We start from the raw sequence: 16,934 nt of genomic DNA on the forward strand, positions 1-16,934 counted from the left end.
AATATCATAAATTGTTAGCAAAAAGAAACAAACATTGTTAATTATGTTGGTAGGTCTACATAAGGCAGAGGTTTCCCCCTGAGTGTGTCAAAACATTGTACACAATTATTCTGGCTTCATGCATGAATTAGAACCTAAATTACTTTCCAGAGAAGCATCCAAAAAGTAAAAAAAAATTGCCATAATTAGCCACACAATCATGTAATTTCCAATACAAGAAAAATAATTTGTTTCAGCTTCAAACGTCCAACGGCGTGATAATGCATTGCAAACAGCCAAAAAGTAATTACCACTCTCTACTAATTTGTGTATAATGACTAGCAAGGTATATTAGAATTTGTTCCAGAAGGGGAAGAGAAGAGTAAAATAGTAAATTGCAACTCGTCAGGTAGCAGAGAGATGTTGAGTCCCAGATAGAAAAAAAAAAAAAAAAAAAAAAAAAAAAAAAAAAAAAAAAAAAAAAAAAAAAAAAAAAAAGAAGCTTTTGGCCAAAAAGGCCTTCATGAGAATTAGACAACACACACACATACAAGGAACTCACATCCATATGACCACAGTCTCTGGCTGCCGAGGCCAGACTGAGAGTAGCAGCACATGATGGGGAATGCATTCTGGGTATTGGGGACAAGGAGGAGGCTTGGACAGGGAGGGGGTGGAATAACAGTGTAGGGGTGGGGCACGGTAAACTGCTGCTTGTGGTTAAGGGCCGATAATGATATTTTTTAAAATATCGATATATCGGATTCACAGTATTTCTAGAAACAGCAACAGTCCTAGTAGGGATGGACGAGGATATTGTATATATTTGGTGAGCGATGGAATACTGCTGTGGGAGGGGTGGGAAGGAAAGTGGGCATGACAGGGTTTAGTCAAAACTCTGGTGGATAATGTGATTCAGTTGCTACAATCCTGGATGGCCCCGAGTCATGAGGGCAATGCTACTCTATGGCTGGACAGTGGGACTTTGGGAGGTGAGATAAGGCACAGGAAATATGTTTCATACAAGGTTGGGAGGGTAATTATGGTTTGTAAAGGTGTCAGTGAGATCTTTGTTATATTTCGAGAGGGACTGCTTCTCACTGCAGATCCTATGACCATGGGCGGCTAGGCTGTATGGAAGGGATTTTTGATATGGAATGGGTGGCAGCTGTCGAAGTGGAGGTATTGTTGGTGATTGATACATTTGATATGTATGGAGGTACGGATGTAGCCATCTTTGAGGTGGAGGTCAACATCAAGGAAGGCGGCTTGTTCGGACCAGGTGAAGTGAATGGGGGAGAAGGTAAGAATGTGGATAGGGTGTCATCACCCTCAATACAGATCATGAAGATGTCATAAAGGAATCTGAACTAAATGAAACTGGATTAGGGGTTTGGGATTCTTTGTGGTCAGAAAGGATGGCCACAAATAGGTTGGCACTGGATGGTGCCATGTGGCTGCCCAGCTGTACCCCGGATTTGTTTGCCATATTCCCTCCTGTATTTTCCTCTGTTGAAAATAATAAATTGTGTTGTTAACTATATTTTTCATTGTGGTAGGCCAACATATACTATTTAGCAATTTCTAATATATGTTGTGGAAGATAATGATTTATTATTTGACAAACTGTAATTTATTTCGAAAGTCATTGCTAGTCATTGGCATATAAATATTATTATTTTGTAAAAAATTATCAGTAAGTTGTTCTTTATTAGATAGCTTGCATAGTTCTCTGAATTAATGTTTTCATACAGAGCTTCGAAGAAGGGTACGTTGGGCCGCACCTAATGTTGTAAGAGTTCGACAGTCTGATCTATCATCTCGAAGCTTTCATCTTTTGAGTGGGAGTAAGATTCGTAATTTTTGATTGATTTTTTTAATAATATGGTAGTTATTAGATGCCACACAACACTTCTGTGATGTAGATTAGCAGAGCACTTCACATTATAGTACTGCATTGTTCTGTTATGTATTTTGGCACCAAGTGGCATCTATAGTCACAAGCAATGCATGGAATGTATGTTTTGACTTCAGTTTGCAAGCTGCTCTTTATTTTACCCAGTGGTTTGTTTTTAAAAAAGCAGGTGCATATATACAAAATGTTTTATGAAATAAGTTATGAAGGAGGGGATGTGAATGATGTAATAAAGAGGAAACTAAATTTCAAAAAATGCACCACTAAAATTCGAAGTATGTAACCAATCTTTGTATATGTACCTGCGCTTATGTGTTACGCTTTGTTTGTCATTGTGCTAGCTACATCCATAGCATATACTGCCATAAAAAATAGAATTTTATTACAAAAATGTAATTCCAGGATGGAAGCAAAAACAAAAATAAGGAAAGGCAACCATGCGCTTGTTAATGAGTAATGAATGGCATAAACACTCATAAAACTGCAGTAGCTTTCCAATTTCCATTCTTTTTTTAGTGTAAGTTCATATTGTCATTCACACAGACTGAAACAGTATTGCACTGGTTTTATTATTTGTCCAATTGTAAATGAAGCGTTAAGAAGAAGATAGCGTCTCTGGTGGTTGATGGTGTGTGTGTGTGTGTGTGTGTGTGTGTGTGTGTGTGTGTGTGTGTGTGTGTATGTGTGTAAGAATGAATGCTAGTGTGTTTTTTCTGACATGGTCAAAAGCTTCCTTTAATGTTTTAGACTTGTTTTTAATTTTAAATTTATTTTATAATGTCTGACAAGTGTGGATGTAGCACATAGAATATTCAAAGAGGTGAGTGGCATGTGACAGTCGTGGGTGTATATTTCAGGGGTGCAATTGTAGTGTGGAATTCTGCAGGGCAACTATTTAAGTTAATCCCGTGGAACTGTAGGGCATGGAGAAGAGATAAGATAATTACTGAGCTGATAGAAAAGATATGTGTACTTCAGGCTGAATCACATTTTTTGAAATGTGAATTAGATTTTCTGAAATTTGAGTTAGACAGACTGAAGACTGTGAGAACAGAGCAAAGGCAGAAAGCAAGGACTGAAAAGTGAACAGTTTTGCGGTCACTCTGAAATAACATGTGATAAAATTTGTTTGTCTTGTTACCTGAAGTAGTTGTGGTGGGAAGTAGAGACAGAAATGTAACTTAAGGAAGGCCTGAAATACAGGGAACTAAGAAAAAATTGTCTTGCCGTTAGGTAGAAGTCATGGGAGGGGTGTAAGTCAGATGCTACAGGACAAATTAGGATCAGCTTACCAGGTCACAAGTATTTTGAAACCAAGTGCCAGTTTTAGCAGGTGATGGGGAACATAGTGCCATTATGTGGGTACTTTTGTGAAGGAAATTTGGTGATGAGTGTAAGTGGAGCTTTGCTAAACCTGGATGAAATAGGTGCAGCAACAGCTCATATAAATTTGGGATTGATGCAGATTCTACACCTCCATAATCAGGTCGGGGTAACCACTGCTGAAATCCTTGTAAACACTGACTGAAATAAGGTCTCACACTAGTGCTGTGCCTGTTACTGCAGGTGGCAGACACTAGGTATGACCTACAACTGGATAAGAGAGTGAGCAATAAGTTGGCAAAGGTTCTAACAGAAAATATGCAGAGGGCCAGTCACACAAATCTTTGTAATTAGTAGTGTCAGAGAGTATCTTTTTATGTTAGAGTTGGGCAGGTTTAAAGGAAATTACTGTGACCGAAGACTCCTACAGATATGTAACAAATTACTGAAAAGCAGCATTAGCTTATTTTATCGTAATATCAGGGGTTTAAAATACAAGGTTATTATTATTAAAGGTAACATGAAAAAACCTGCCTGAATGCTTTGTAACCACAGGGATAGAGAAGTTAAATGTAAATGTTTATAAATTAACAGCTTCCTTTTTTAAGCACATCACAAAGTAAAAAAAAAAACATTAAATAAGTAAATTTTGTACATATCAGGACATTACAACATCTGATTGTGAGCTGATGAAAAAATACATCATTTATAATTTTAACTGTATACAGATCTCCACTGGGAAACTTTGACCTGCTTGTTAGGAAGCGTGGTTCTTTACTGCACTATCTGTCAGACAGAAGGAAGCAACCAGCGATGTGTGGTAATTTAAATGTAGATTTTCTAAAGTGGTCTGAAAGGAAAAATGTCCTGTAAACACAATTTGGGCTGCACAATTTGATTTCAGTAATTAATTTTCCAACCTGGTTATGTCAAAATAGCAGTACACTGATTGATAATGTCTTAGATAATCATACCAAACATATAAATGCATATCCATTAGTTAACATGTTCGAGACTGGCCTCAATCTTTCAGGGTTAAGGCAGTGGGACTTAAGCTTTTAACACATTTCCCATCCCCCCCCCCCCCCCCCCCCCCACACACACACACACACACACACACCCTTCCTCCTGAAAGCATAGCTTTATTACTGTGTATGCAATACATTTGTGTGATGTTTCATGTCAAGAAATGAAATTGTAAGACATTTCCAGGGACAGATGTGGACTCTGACCACAATCTATTGGTTATGAACTGCAGATTAAAACTGAAGAAACTGCAAAAAGGTGTGAATCTAAGGAGATGGGACCTGGATAAACTTACTAAACCAGAGGCTGTACAGAGTTTCAGGGAGAGCATAAGGGAACAATTGGCAGGAATGGGGGAAAGAAATACAGTAGAAGAAGAATGGGTAGCTTTGAGGGATGAAGTAGTGAAGGCAGCAGAGGATCAAGTAGGTAAAAAGTAGAAATCCTTGGGTGACAGAAGAAATATTAAATTTAATTGACGAAAGGAGAAAATATAAAAATGCAGTAAATGAAGCAGGCAAAAAGGAATACAAATGTCTCAAAAATGAGATCAACAGGAAGTGCAAAATGGCTAAGCAGGGATGGCTAGAGGACAAATGTAAGGATGTAGAGGCTTATCTCACTAGGGGTAAGATAGATACTGCCTACAGGAAAATTAAAGAGACCTTTGGAGAAAAGAGAACCACTTGTATGAAAATCAAGAGCTCAGATGGAAACCCAGTTCTAAGCAATGAAGGGAAAGCAGAAAGGTGGAAGGAGTATATAGAGGGTCTATACAAGGGTGATGTACTTGAGGGCAATGTTATAGAAATGGAAGAGGATGTAGATGAAGATGAAATGGGAGATATCATACTGCGTGAAGAGTTTGATAGAGCACTGAAAGATCTAAGTCGAAACAAGGCCCCGGAAGTAGACAACATTCCATTAGAACTACTGACAGCCTTAGGAGAACCAGTCCTGACAAAACTATACCATCTGGTGAGCAAGATGTATGAGACAGGCGAAATCCCTCAGACTTCAAGAAGAATATAATAATTCCAATCCCAAAGAAAGCATGTGTTGACAAATGTGACAATTACCGAACTATCAGTTTAATAAGTCATGTTTGGAAAATAGTAACGTGAATTCTTTACAGACGAATGGAAAAACTGGTAGAAGCCGACCTCGGGGAAGATCAGTTTGGATTCCGCAGAAATATGGAAACACGTGAGGCAATACTGACCCTACAGCTTATTTTAGGAGCTAGATTAAGAAAAGGCAAACCTACGTTTCTAGCATTTGTAGACTTAGAGAAAGCTTTTGACAATGTTGATTGGAATACTCTTTCAAATTCTGAAGGTGGCCGGTGTAAAATACAGGGAGCGAAAGACTATTTACAATTTGTACAGAAACCAGATGGCAGTTATAAGAGTCGAGGGACATGAAAGGGAAGCAGTGGTTGGGAAGGGAGTGAGACAGGGTTGTAGCCTCTCTCCGATGTTGTTAAATCTGTATATTGAGCAAGCAGTAAAAGAAACGAAAGAAAAATTCGGAGTAGGTATTTAAATCCATGGAGAAGAAATAAAAACTATAAGGTTCGCCGATGACATTGTAATTCTGTCAGAGACAGCAAAGGATTTGGAAGAGCAGTTGAATGGAATGGACAGTGTCTTGAAAGGAGGATATAAGGTGAACATCAACAAAAGCAAAACGAGGATAATGGAATGTAGTCGAATTAAGTCGGGTGATGCTGAGGGAATTAGATTGGGAAATGAGACACTTAAAGTAGTAAAGGAGTTTTGCTATTTGGGGAGCAAAATAACTGATGATGGATGAAGTAGAGAGGATATAAAATGTAGACTGGCAGTGGCAAGGAAAGCATTTTTGAAGAAGAGAAATTTGTTAACTTCAAGTATAGATTTAAGTGCCAGGAAGTTGTTTCTGAAAGTATTTGTATGGAGTGTAGCCATGTATGGAAGTGAAACATGGACGATAAATAGTTTGGACAAGAAGAGAATAGAAGCTTTCGAAATGTGGTGCTACAGAAGAATGCTGAAGATTAGATAGGTAGATTACATAACTAATGAGGAGGTACTGAATAGAATTGAGGAGAAGAGGAGTTTGTGGCACAACTTGACTAGAAGAAGGGATCGGTTGGTAGGACATGTTCTGAGGCATCAAGGGATCACCAATTTAGCATTGGAGGGCAGGGTGGAGGGTAAAAATCGTAGAGGGAGGCCAAGAGATGAATACACTAAGCAGATTCAGAGGGACGTAGGCTGCAGTATGTACTGGGAGATGAAGAAGCTTGTACAGGATAGAGTAGCATGGATAGCTGCATCAAACCAGTCTCAGGACTGAAGACCACAACAACAACAACAACAACAACAACGACAAGACTGCATTCATGTGTGTGTGTGTGTGTGTGTGTGTGTGTGTGTGTGTGTGTGCGCGCGCGCGCATGCGCATATGTCTGTCTGTTGTTGACGAAGGTCTTAATGGCCGAAAGCTATAATTGTGAGAGTCTTTTTGTTGTGCCTATCTGTGACTCAGCTTCTCCGCTGTATGGTGAGTAGCAACTTTCCTTCCCATAATATTGTTACATTCCATCCTGGATTTTTTGTTGTTTGAATTAATGTGTCAGTATTCTGGTATGTAGCTGATCTTATTCCTGCTAAGACCTGTCTCTGAATACTCCAAATATGATAGTGAGCTATTCCTTTCATGGCTCAATGCCAAACCTCTGTAACTAACTTCTCTGGCTTTACTGGCTTCTTCACGAACCCTCCTCCCTTTCACAATGTATATGTAACATCATTGTCAGTATCCTGAAGGTGTAATGCTTCAACAGTCATCGCTTCAGTACCACGACACATTGCACACCCCTGCAACCAACATTTCTCTACCAGCTCTTGACATGAACAAAAAAGCATCAGGTCCATCTCTGTGTACTTCTTTCCTGTGACAATGCTTATGGCGAAACAAACAAGTTTCAAATTAGTGCATTAAATACAAAGGGCGCTCAAATAGTTTTGCTCAGTCATCTCTAATTTTTTTATTTTTGCAGGAGGAGAATGAAATTTTTTGTGAACGTACTTGGAACATTTAGCTATACATTGAGCCTACTCAGTGTAGCCTCCATCAGCTGTGACACATTTTGACTTTTACACCATTGCTTGGCACAGGAAATGAGGTTCTTCTCACTATCAAATGTTTTACAGTGCAAGTGGGCCTTCATATGAACAAAGAGTTAAAAATCAGGCAGAGCCAAGTCCAGACTCTAGGGGGGATGAGGAACAATTTTCCAACCCATTTTCCTGATTTTCTCCTGTGTCATAAGGGCTTTATGGGATTTGGCATTGTCATGGTGGAGTCTGATGAGCTGACCCTGAAGCTGTGGTCTGTGGGTCTTGAACCTGGTTAATTGCGGAGCCAGGTGGAATGAAAATGACACCACAGTGATCCCAGAAGAAGGAGGCCATCACTTTTCAGCCTGCTGTTCATGAAAGTCTTGCTTTCTTCTTCTGAGAACAACCCGGATGACACAACTCTATGGATTGGGTTTTGCTCTCAGGTTCAGAAAAAAACAACCATGTTTCATACTGGGTAATGATGCTGTCAAAACACTGTTTCCACTCTTCAGTAAAGATCTTCATGAGACCCTCGCACACATTTTTCTTCAATGTTTTCATTTCTCTTGGCAGTAATCTAGGCACCCAATGTGCACAGATTGTTCTGTACCCTAGTGACTGTACCAGCGATACCACACTACCCAATGACAAATGAGTCATTTCAGCAAGCTGTCATGTTGTCACACATCTGTCATTTTGGACGATTTGATCAATGGTCTCCTTTTTCACATCAGTCACTGCCGTCGATGGTCTACCTCATCGTGGATTGTCCAGTAGAGAGAAATCACCTTTTTAAACCTCTGCAACCACCACTGGATACTGTTGTGATACACTGTGTCCTCCCCACAAACAGGGAGCAACTTCCTGTGAATCGATGTGGCAGAATCATAGCTGGTCTTGAAGACGAACTGCATCACCGACCGTTGTCGCAACCTGACATCTACTTCACTGTCCATTGTGGCTCATCTGTAAATAAAAGAAAATACTTTTATACACCAACTTACAGCTAAATGTTCCAAGTATGCTCACAAAAAATTTCATTCTCCTCCTAATACAAATAAAAAGATTAGAGACGGCTGTGCAAAACTTTTTGAACTCCATTTGTACATGTGCATACTTCCCTCACTGGCTGGCATTTTACTCATTTTGATTGCACAAAATAGAATTTTGAGAGACCAGTTTTTAAATTCAGGTTCTTTTTTTTTCATTAGGAGATATGCTTCTCTTATTGGTTGTGTCATATATCTTTTTAGCTTTTTTACCAATTTCACTAACAGAGATAACATCAGTCTGGTTAGGACTTTACCTGCTGCAATCTTTGACATCAGTTAGGTAATATTCCAGAGAAACAGTAAGCATATCATCTTGCAACAGATGCCCACAGTAAGAATCTGGGTGTGTCCCAAATACCTTTCTCATTCTTTATTTTATGAGCTTTTGAAATCAAATAATGTGAGAAGTGGGTATGTATTTATGTATCTGCTGTTTAGAGCAGCTACCTAGTATCAGTGTCAGTAACTGTACGTTCTCAGTATAGGTGGCTGTTGAGATAGCAGTATTAAGGTTTTGAAGCCACACATCACATTTTGTGCACATGTCACTATCTTCAGGCTCTGCACCAAATGCATCTACATTATGCAATTTACAAAGTTTTGGAGATGTTGCTTGTGTAAAATGTGTTTCAATTTCTCCCACTTTTCTTTCTACATACTGTTTTCTTGTGCTTCTTGACTTTCCCGGACGTTTAAGGGGGGATGTAGTAGGGGCTACAGCAAAAATGCTAACATTCAATGCATCAGCAACTTTACACCCAGAAATATAAACATCTGTGCTGTCTTCTTCAGTTTCACATTCGGGTGATGGTGAGCGTTCAGGTGGGTTGTCACTAAATTTCTTCTTGTATTGAGTTTAGCAGTTCTTACACAATGGATGTGATGCTATACTGTTATGTGAGGACCAAGATATTTCTGCAATACCTCTGACAGATTTCCAACTGTGCAGTGTTTTTCACTTTTCTTAAAAACCAACTCTTGTGTCTTTTTTTAAAAACCAACTCTTGTGTCTTTTTTCATAGTCCACACACTCTGCTTTTTGTTTGCAGTTTTTTGTTTCAACACCAGACAAATCCATGAGAGATTGAATGGAAGATTTGGATTCGTTTATTGACTTTATGTATGATGAGGACTTCCAAGGATTTTCTGATGTTCACTCCCAGGACCTGTCTGTGAAAATTATGTTGGTTTTGTAGCTTGTTCTTCTTACATATGCACAGGATGCTGTTAACTTTTCTGTGACAGTTTCCTTGCAGTCTCTTTTGTAGTGAGAACAGAGTAATCTCTGTTTTTACATTTTCCAAAAAGTACCCTGAAACTAAGATGGATCTTTGCTGTCTTTTACTGCTTTACATGGCATATATTTCCCTACATTACATTTTATAATGTCTTTCAGCTCCAAAGACAAGTATTTTACATTTGCTTACCTTGACTAACTCAGTTCGTCCTTCGTGTAAGCTTGATGACCTATTTGCCTTTTGACAACCACCATTCCTATATAACAGTATTGTGATATCACTGAGAAAGAAATTTGTGACAACAGATTTAATATGTAATTTAATAATGGGGATGGGAGAGACAGTTCAAATACTGAGAAAAATCTGTTTGCTTATGGCATCTGTATTGCTGCATGTGCATTTTTCATTTTTATGATGTACTCACTTTAAGAAAAAGTATTTCTCCTAATAAACAAACATTATCGAGTATGTTTAATGGTTTGTTTACTCAAAAACAGTGTAATACCATAAAATGTCTTTTAGTTTTTTATGTTGACCAGTATGTCTTAGAAATGTCTCTAATAATTATAAAAAAGACATTACTGTTCACTACAGTAAACAGAAAGTCACTATAAAAGCAAACCATGAGTTATTTAAAAGTACCCGATCTGACACATTTCAGTTTATAGTTATTAGTTGCATAATTAGTCAATATTTATACACATTGTACAGAATATGGCCTAATATGTTTGTGTTTTGCATAAGTTAGTTTTGCCTTAATGCATTGATATTTATAAAGTATTATTCTTCTTGATATTAAAAACTTCTGCTTTTCTCAACATCTGAACTTTTTTGTTCGCAGCTTCTGAACCGGTGTTAGAAGTCCCACCTCAGAACGTTACTGTTTTAGATGGGAAGGATGCAACAATAACTTGCAGAGCTGTTGGAGCTCCAACACCAAATATTACCTGGTTTTATCAGGGTAAGCAGATTTATAGTTTTATGCTCATTGCAAGTTTGCTCATAACTAGTAAGCAGTTTTAGTTTTTAGATTAGTACAGTGTTATCTTCAATAGATCTTGGTTGTGAGGGCCTAGCTGCATGACTGTGAATTAACTTCTAGTGGGAATTATTTAAGATTCCATGATATTTGTGATTTTGCAGATAATAAGCTTGTGGAAGCTTCAGGCAGGATTCAGGTCCTGGAGTATGGCGATCTGTTGATAGCTGCTGTTAGAGAGAGTGATGCTGGGAAGTATACTTGTAGGAGGGCGAATGAAGGAGGCGTAGTGGAAGGATATGCATTCCTTTCTGTCCTAGGTAAGAAATCTTAACTGATGTGTCATCCTTTTTAAGATGTGCTCCCAGTGGTTTCATTTGATTTGTTCTATGGCACTGTTACATAAATATGAATTAACTTCGCATTCTACTTAAAATAAATCCTCATTTTGGAATAATATTGAGCTGTGGTGGGGTTGCTAGGGTCACCTTTTGAATTCCTGGTGCCACTAGCTGGATCTGTCTTGTGATGTCCCTCTGGTTTGAGGCCACTAACATCTTTGCTGAAGGTTGTTCATGGGCACGGGGTGTGTTTTGGCATGGAGAGTTTGGGAGTGGTAGCAGAGCATCGTTCCGTTCTGTTGGCCGTGTGGGGGGTAGAATTGTCTGGTCATTTGTCGTTTCCTGTGATCATTTCTTTAGTGCGTAAGGATCCCTTATGGTCTGTTGAGCATTGTATTAATTTATTCCATTGTTCGCAGGGAGCTAGCTTGCTATGGTTCCAAGTGGCTGACCGAGCGAGGTGGCGCAGTGGTTAGCACACTGGACTCGCATTCGGGAGGACGACGGTTCAATCCCGCGTCCGGCCGTCCTGATTTACGTTTTCCGTGATTTCCCTAAATCGCTCCAGGCAAATGCCGGGATGGTTCCTCTGAAAGGGCACGGCTGACTTCCTTCCCCGTCCTTCCCTGATCCGACGAGACTGATGACCTCGCAGTTTGGTCTCTTCCCACAAACAACAATCCAAGTGGCTGCCCCGGAATCAGGCATCTAAAGCAGCGCTTGCAGTATGAACCTAGAATTCAAGTGCCTAGCACTGTGAGTAGCGTTCCAGAGCAGGTGGCCAGGTTGTGCATGGCATTGGGCACCCCGCTCTGCATTTTGGTGAGCACCATTGGGGAGCTAGGCGTTTCTCTCAATAATATTTCTGCGGTGTTGGATGAGGTGCAGCAGAACCTGTCGTTTCTGCAGGACAGGCAACCTACTGTTAGGCAAGTAGGTAGAATTCAGATCCACCTCGCACATTTGGGGAATCGGTTGAGGGACATTACATCCTTGCAACTTCACTTCCCAACTCGCCACGCCACAACACACCTCATGCCCATCAGCGACCTTGAGCAAAGATCTTAGTGGCCTCAAACCAGAGGCACAGTTCTTCATGAAAACCTCGTCTCCTGCCCTGAAATGAACAACTATTCCTATTATGTCTCCATGCCTGGCGGCGGTGGGCTAATCTATGTTATCCCTGGCCTGTTACCAATTTTCCCTAAGATCTTCAGGAGTTACGGACAAAGGCAGAAGGTCATTGATATCCCACAAGTTGGATAAAGGGGAACTGATGGGAGACATAAACAAGAGAGCGGCAGGAACTGCCTTGGATGCTTCGTGCTGTGCGATGTTAAATGCAAATTTGAGCCAAGGTGAGGTTGTATCCCAGTTAAATAGGAGGCTTATGATGGTAAATGATCAAAGCTAACTAAAGGTTGCAATTAATGCTGTTGGCACAAGATGCCTGGGGATAATATGGCATGGTGGTTAGCTTCTTAACAGCATTACAAAAGCAAAACTGCTTAAACTGTTCAGAAACAAATGCTAGAGCATTATCACTAACGAGAGCCTTAGGGGCTCCAAACTAGCTGAACATGTTGGTCAGGTGTGCAACGCTAATGGCCGCCATGACCCCATGACTTAGGGATTAACCATAAAAATCTGGAAAATGCATCAACAATAACCAGAATATATCGGTTCCCCTTCTTGTTACGAGGAAGAGGTTCTACATAAGTGATAAAGAGTTTGTCCATAGGGTTCTCCTCATGCTTGAATTGTAACAACCCCCTCGGAGAACTATTACTGGGTTTAACCTTCTTACGCGGTTCAGACTCACGTACTTATCACGTGATATCCTTATACAATGTGGCCAAGTGAGGTGAGCCTTAATCTTGACCAATTCTTATAGAGGGCCAGATGTCCTCCCACTAGAGACAATAATGGAAAATGGGAGGCCCACATCATGAGGCAGGCAAACAAATTTTAAAGCCCACCTTCATTAATGTGTTTACATACTATGCCATTCCTGACTGAGTAGTTGCTAACTTCTCCACTGGATAAGAGTTGCTTTCTTAGTGTATCTCACAATGAACCTTGATCCTGTTTGGTTTTAAGGTCCACAAATAAGTGGGGAACTTCAGCTAAAATCATACACACAACCAGGTGAGACTCGCTAATGCCCTTATTCTCGACAGGCTCCTCTTCTTGAAACATGCAACTGAGGGTGTTGGCGACCTAGTTGTCAGAGTCTTTTATGTGTCGCACCGTGAAATGAAACAAAGAGATACAGACTGCCCACCTGGCAATCCTATCAGTTTTCATGGGTCGAACCAACACCAGCGTAGTGCCTGATTGTCTGTCTCGAGTCAAACTCCCTGTATTCAAGATAGAACTGAAACTTCTCCAAGGCGAAAAGCACAGCTAGTGCCACACACTCATAAACAGAGTAATTCATCTCTGGACAAGAGAACCTTCTAGACACAAAAGCTAATGGATGTCTTATACCTTGATCCTGCTGCAATAACACTGCAGTAATACCGGAAGCATCAGTTTTAACGATAAATCTTTTGGTGAAACCTGGGACAGCTAAGACCAGTAGGTTGCTGATAGCAGTCTTGACAGCTTCAGAAGCCACCTGTTGGCTCTCACGGCAGACAAATTTCTCCCCTTCCTATGTAGTTTATTCAGGGGAGCAGCATCTGTCCAAAATCAGGGACAAAACGGCAAAAATAATTCACCACCACAATAAATCTGGTTATCTCCTTCCTATTTCGAGGTTGAGGAAATTTCTTCCACACCTTAGTTCATTCCTGGTCAATCCTAATGCAATCCTCAGAAATTAAATGGCCCAGAAGGGACACATGTTTTCTAGCAAGTGTAATCTTGGCTGTCTTAATGGTCAACCCTGTATCCCGAAGCGGGAAGAGGACCTCCCGAAGATGGGGAATATGATTCTCAAAAGACTGATTATAAATGACAACATCATCAAGGTAATTAAAGGCACAAGAAAACTTCTTGTCACCCAGGATGTGATCTAACAAATGAGAAAAAACTGACGCCCGACTGGACAAGCCGAATGGCACCTGATTGAACTCATAAAGGTTCCATTCAGTGCAGAAACCAGTGACATGTTTAGACTCTTCGGTTTTTGTGAAGTTCACTTCTTGTTTCTTGGACTCTTGCTCTGTCATCAAAATTTTGGGTCAACTTACTAGGCAGGCATCTGAGCAGTGGTAAGGTCCTCAGGGCGCACCTTAATCAACCTTCCCCTTGAATGAAAATTTTCACCCTACAGCGGAGTGTGCGCTGATATGAAACTTCCTGGCAGATTAAAACTGTGCCGGACCGAGACTCGAACTCCGCTGTAGAGTGAAAATTTCATTCTAGAAACATCCCCAAGGCTGTGGCTAAGCCATGTCTCCGCAATATCCTTTCTTCCAGGAGTGCTAGTTCTGCAAGGTTCGCAGGAGAGCGTCTGTGAAGTTTGGAAGGTAGGAGACGAGGTACTGGCAGAATTAATGCTGTGAGGACGACGCGTGAGTCGTGCTTGGATAGCTCAGATGGTAGAGCAATTGCCCGCGAAAGGCAAGGTCCCGAGTTCGAGTCTCGGTCCGGCACATAGTTTTAATCTGCCAGGAAGTTTCAACCTTCCCCTTCTTCTTCTTCTTCTTCTTCTTCTGTAGGCTGGACCAGAGACTATTGGTTTAATGGGAGGTGGGGGGAGGGGGGAGGTTGAGCTGTGGCCCAGTTGCTGGGGTTGCCAATCCAATTTTTGGTGCCGCTAGCTTGGTCTGTCATGCGATATCCCTCCTGTTTGAGGCCACTAAGATCTTTGCTCGAGGTAATTGATGGGGCTGTGGTGTGTTGTGGTGTGGAGAGTTGAGAAGTGAAGTTGCAAGGAGGTAATGTCCCTCAAATGATCGCCAAAATGTGTTAGGTGGGCCTGAATTCTACCAACTTCACTAACAGTAGGTTGACCGTCCTGCAGAAAGGACTAGTTCTGCTGCAGCTCATCCAATGCCATGGAAATCTTATTGAGAGAAACACCTACCTCCCTAATGGTGCTCACCGAAATGCAGAGCGGGTTGCCCAATGGTGTGCACAACCTGTTCGCCTGCTTTGGAAAGCTACCCTCAGTGCTAAACTCTTGAATTCTATGTTCATACTGCAAGTGCACCTTCTTTAGATGTGTGATTCCAGGCAGCTCCTTGGATCTGTAGTAAGTTAGCTCCCTGCAAACAACAGAATAAATTAAAACAATGCTCGACAAACTGAAGGGATCCTTTTCACTAAGGAAATGACAAATGACCAGTGATAGGACAGACAATTCTAACCCCCCCCCCCCCCCCCCCCCCCACTCCCTGTCACCAATGAAATGCAACCGCACTCTGCTGCCAGTTGTAACTTACAATTATGGCTAAAGGATGTAAAGCTCATGTACCATCATGTGTCATTTCCTGTTGCTACCTCATTGACTTAAATACCTCTAAAACAGGTAGGCCATTGTCAAACACAATTTCAGTTAATTTGCAACACAGATTTGGTAAGATATCAGATCCGAATAGTAGAGCAATAAAACAAGATGACCTTGATTATCAATAGTCAGCTAACCCGAATTAATTTAATTAAAAGCGAACAGGCAGACCTCAATAATAACAGCTTCATTTAAGTAAGATTACCAAATAGAAAACAGGCAGGCCTTCTTTAATAACAGCTTCACTTAAGTGAAATTACCAAATAGAAAACAGGCAGGCCTCCAATAACAGCTTCAGTTAAGTGAAATTCCCAAATAGAATATAGGCAGGATATAGGCAGGCTTTCAATGATAACAGCTTCAGGTAAGTAAGATTACCAAATAGAAAACAAGCAGCCCTCCAATGATAACAGCGAAATTACAAAATACAAAATGGGCATGCCAGCTTTAATAACAGCTTCAGTTAAATGAAATCACCAAATAGAAAACAGGCAGACCTTCTTTAATAGCAGCTTCAGTTAAGTAAAATCGCCAAAAAGAAAACAGGTAGGCATTCAATAATAAGAGCTTCAGTTAAGTGAAATTACCAAATAGAAAACAGGCAGGCCTTATTTAATAACAGCTTCACTTAAGTAAGACTGCCAAATAGAAAACAGGTAGGCCTTCATGAATAACTGCTTCAGTCAAGTAACCAAGAGTTTGAATTGCCTCCTCGCAAGAGGCTTATCTGCAACACCAAATAGGAAGGCCAAGAAAGGTTACAATGAGAGGACCAGCCTTCCAAGGCCCTTTTTGTTTGGTACAGACTGGCAAAAGAAATATTAACACAGAAAGGTCAATTACGTGAAAGGAACAATAACTAGCCAAACGGTATACCTGTGTCACTACAAGATATCGCCTCTACAACGACAGCATAATGCCCAAAAGAACACTATGCTGCCAAGCCCAATTACATAGCCTCACAAATTGCAAATTTTGAGACCCAGGCACCTCCTAAGCCAATATAATTAACAGAGCAGTGATGTCTGCAATGCCCGAAGGTATCTTGAAACCTGCACCCGGTTGTATTACAAGAGAATGGTGATGATCTGGCTGTTGAAAGACATTGAGCAGGCAGGTCGGCTAAAACCCAACCATGTAGGCACTATGAGACGATGGGCGGGTGGCGGTGGGGGACGGGGCGGGGGATGAGGGAGGGTTGGGGGTTCGGCCACAGCATAGAAGAAACATGTTATCGCTCCAGCTCAGGGAACACCATCAGCTCACACAGTTCAAGATATCCTGTTAACAAACAACAAGGCCAGTATCGACTCGGGAAAAGCAAACAACAGCCACAATTCAAGGAAGCAACTGTTGGTGAACTAGATCAGCTAAGAAATCACAGTGATCGCAACAGAGCTGTAGGTATCAAGAAGAAAATAACGGTTAAGATCACAAAATCCAAAACTTAAGTGAAGTTCACGAATCAGAGATGTAGCTTGCCGGTTCCAAAGGAGCCCCAGAATTCAGCAC

General features: G+C 40.8%; 1 protein-coding gene across 1 annotated transcript in view; it reads left to right on the plus strand.

Annotated features, from left to right (window-relative positions):
• The window catches only part of LOC124614550 (protein sidekick), a 629,897-nt gene that overhangs the window by 510,331 nt on the left and 102,632 nt on the right, over positions 1–16,934 (plus strand). Inside the window, exons 9-10 of the mRNA XM_047142952.1 lie at positions 10,485–10,604; positions 10,787–10,942. Of these exons, the coding sequence (XP_046998908.1) occupies positions 10,485–10,604; positions 10,787–10,942 (276 nt within the window). The remainder of the gene's footprint in view (positions 1–10,484; positions 10,605–10,786; positions 10,943–16,934) is intronic.

The sequence above is a fragment of the Schistocerca americana genome, chromosome 1, assembly GCF_021461395.2.
Source record: "Schistocerca americana isolate TAMUIC-IGC-003095 chromosome 1, iqSchAmer2.1, whole genome shotgun sequence".
Taxonomy (NCBI): Eukaryota; Metazoa; Arthropoda; class Insecta; order Orthoptera; family Acrididae; genus Schistocerca; species Schistocerca americana.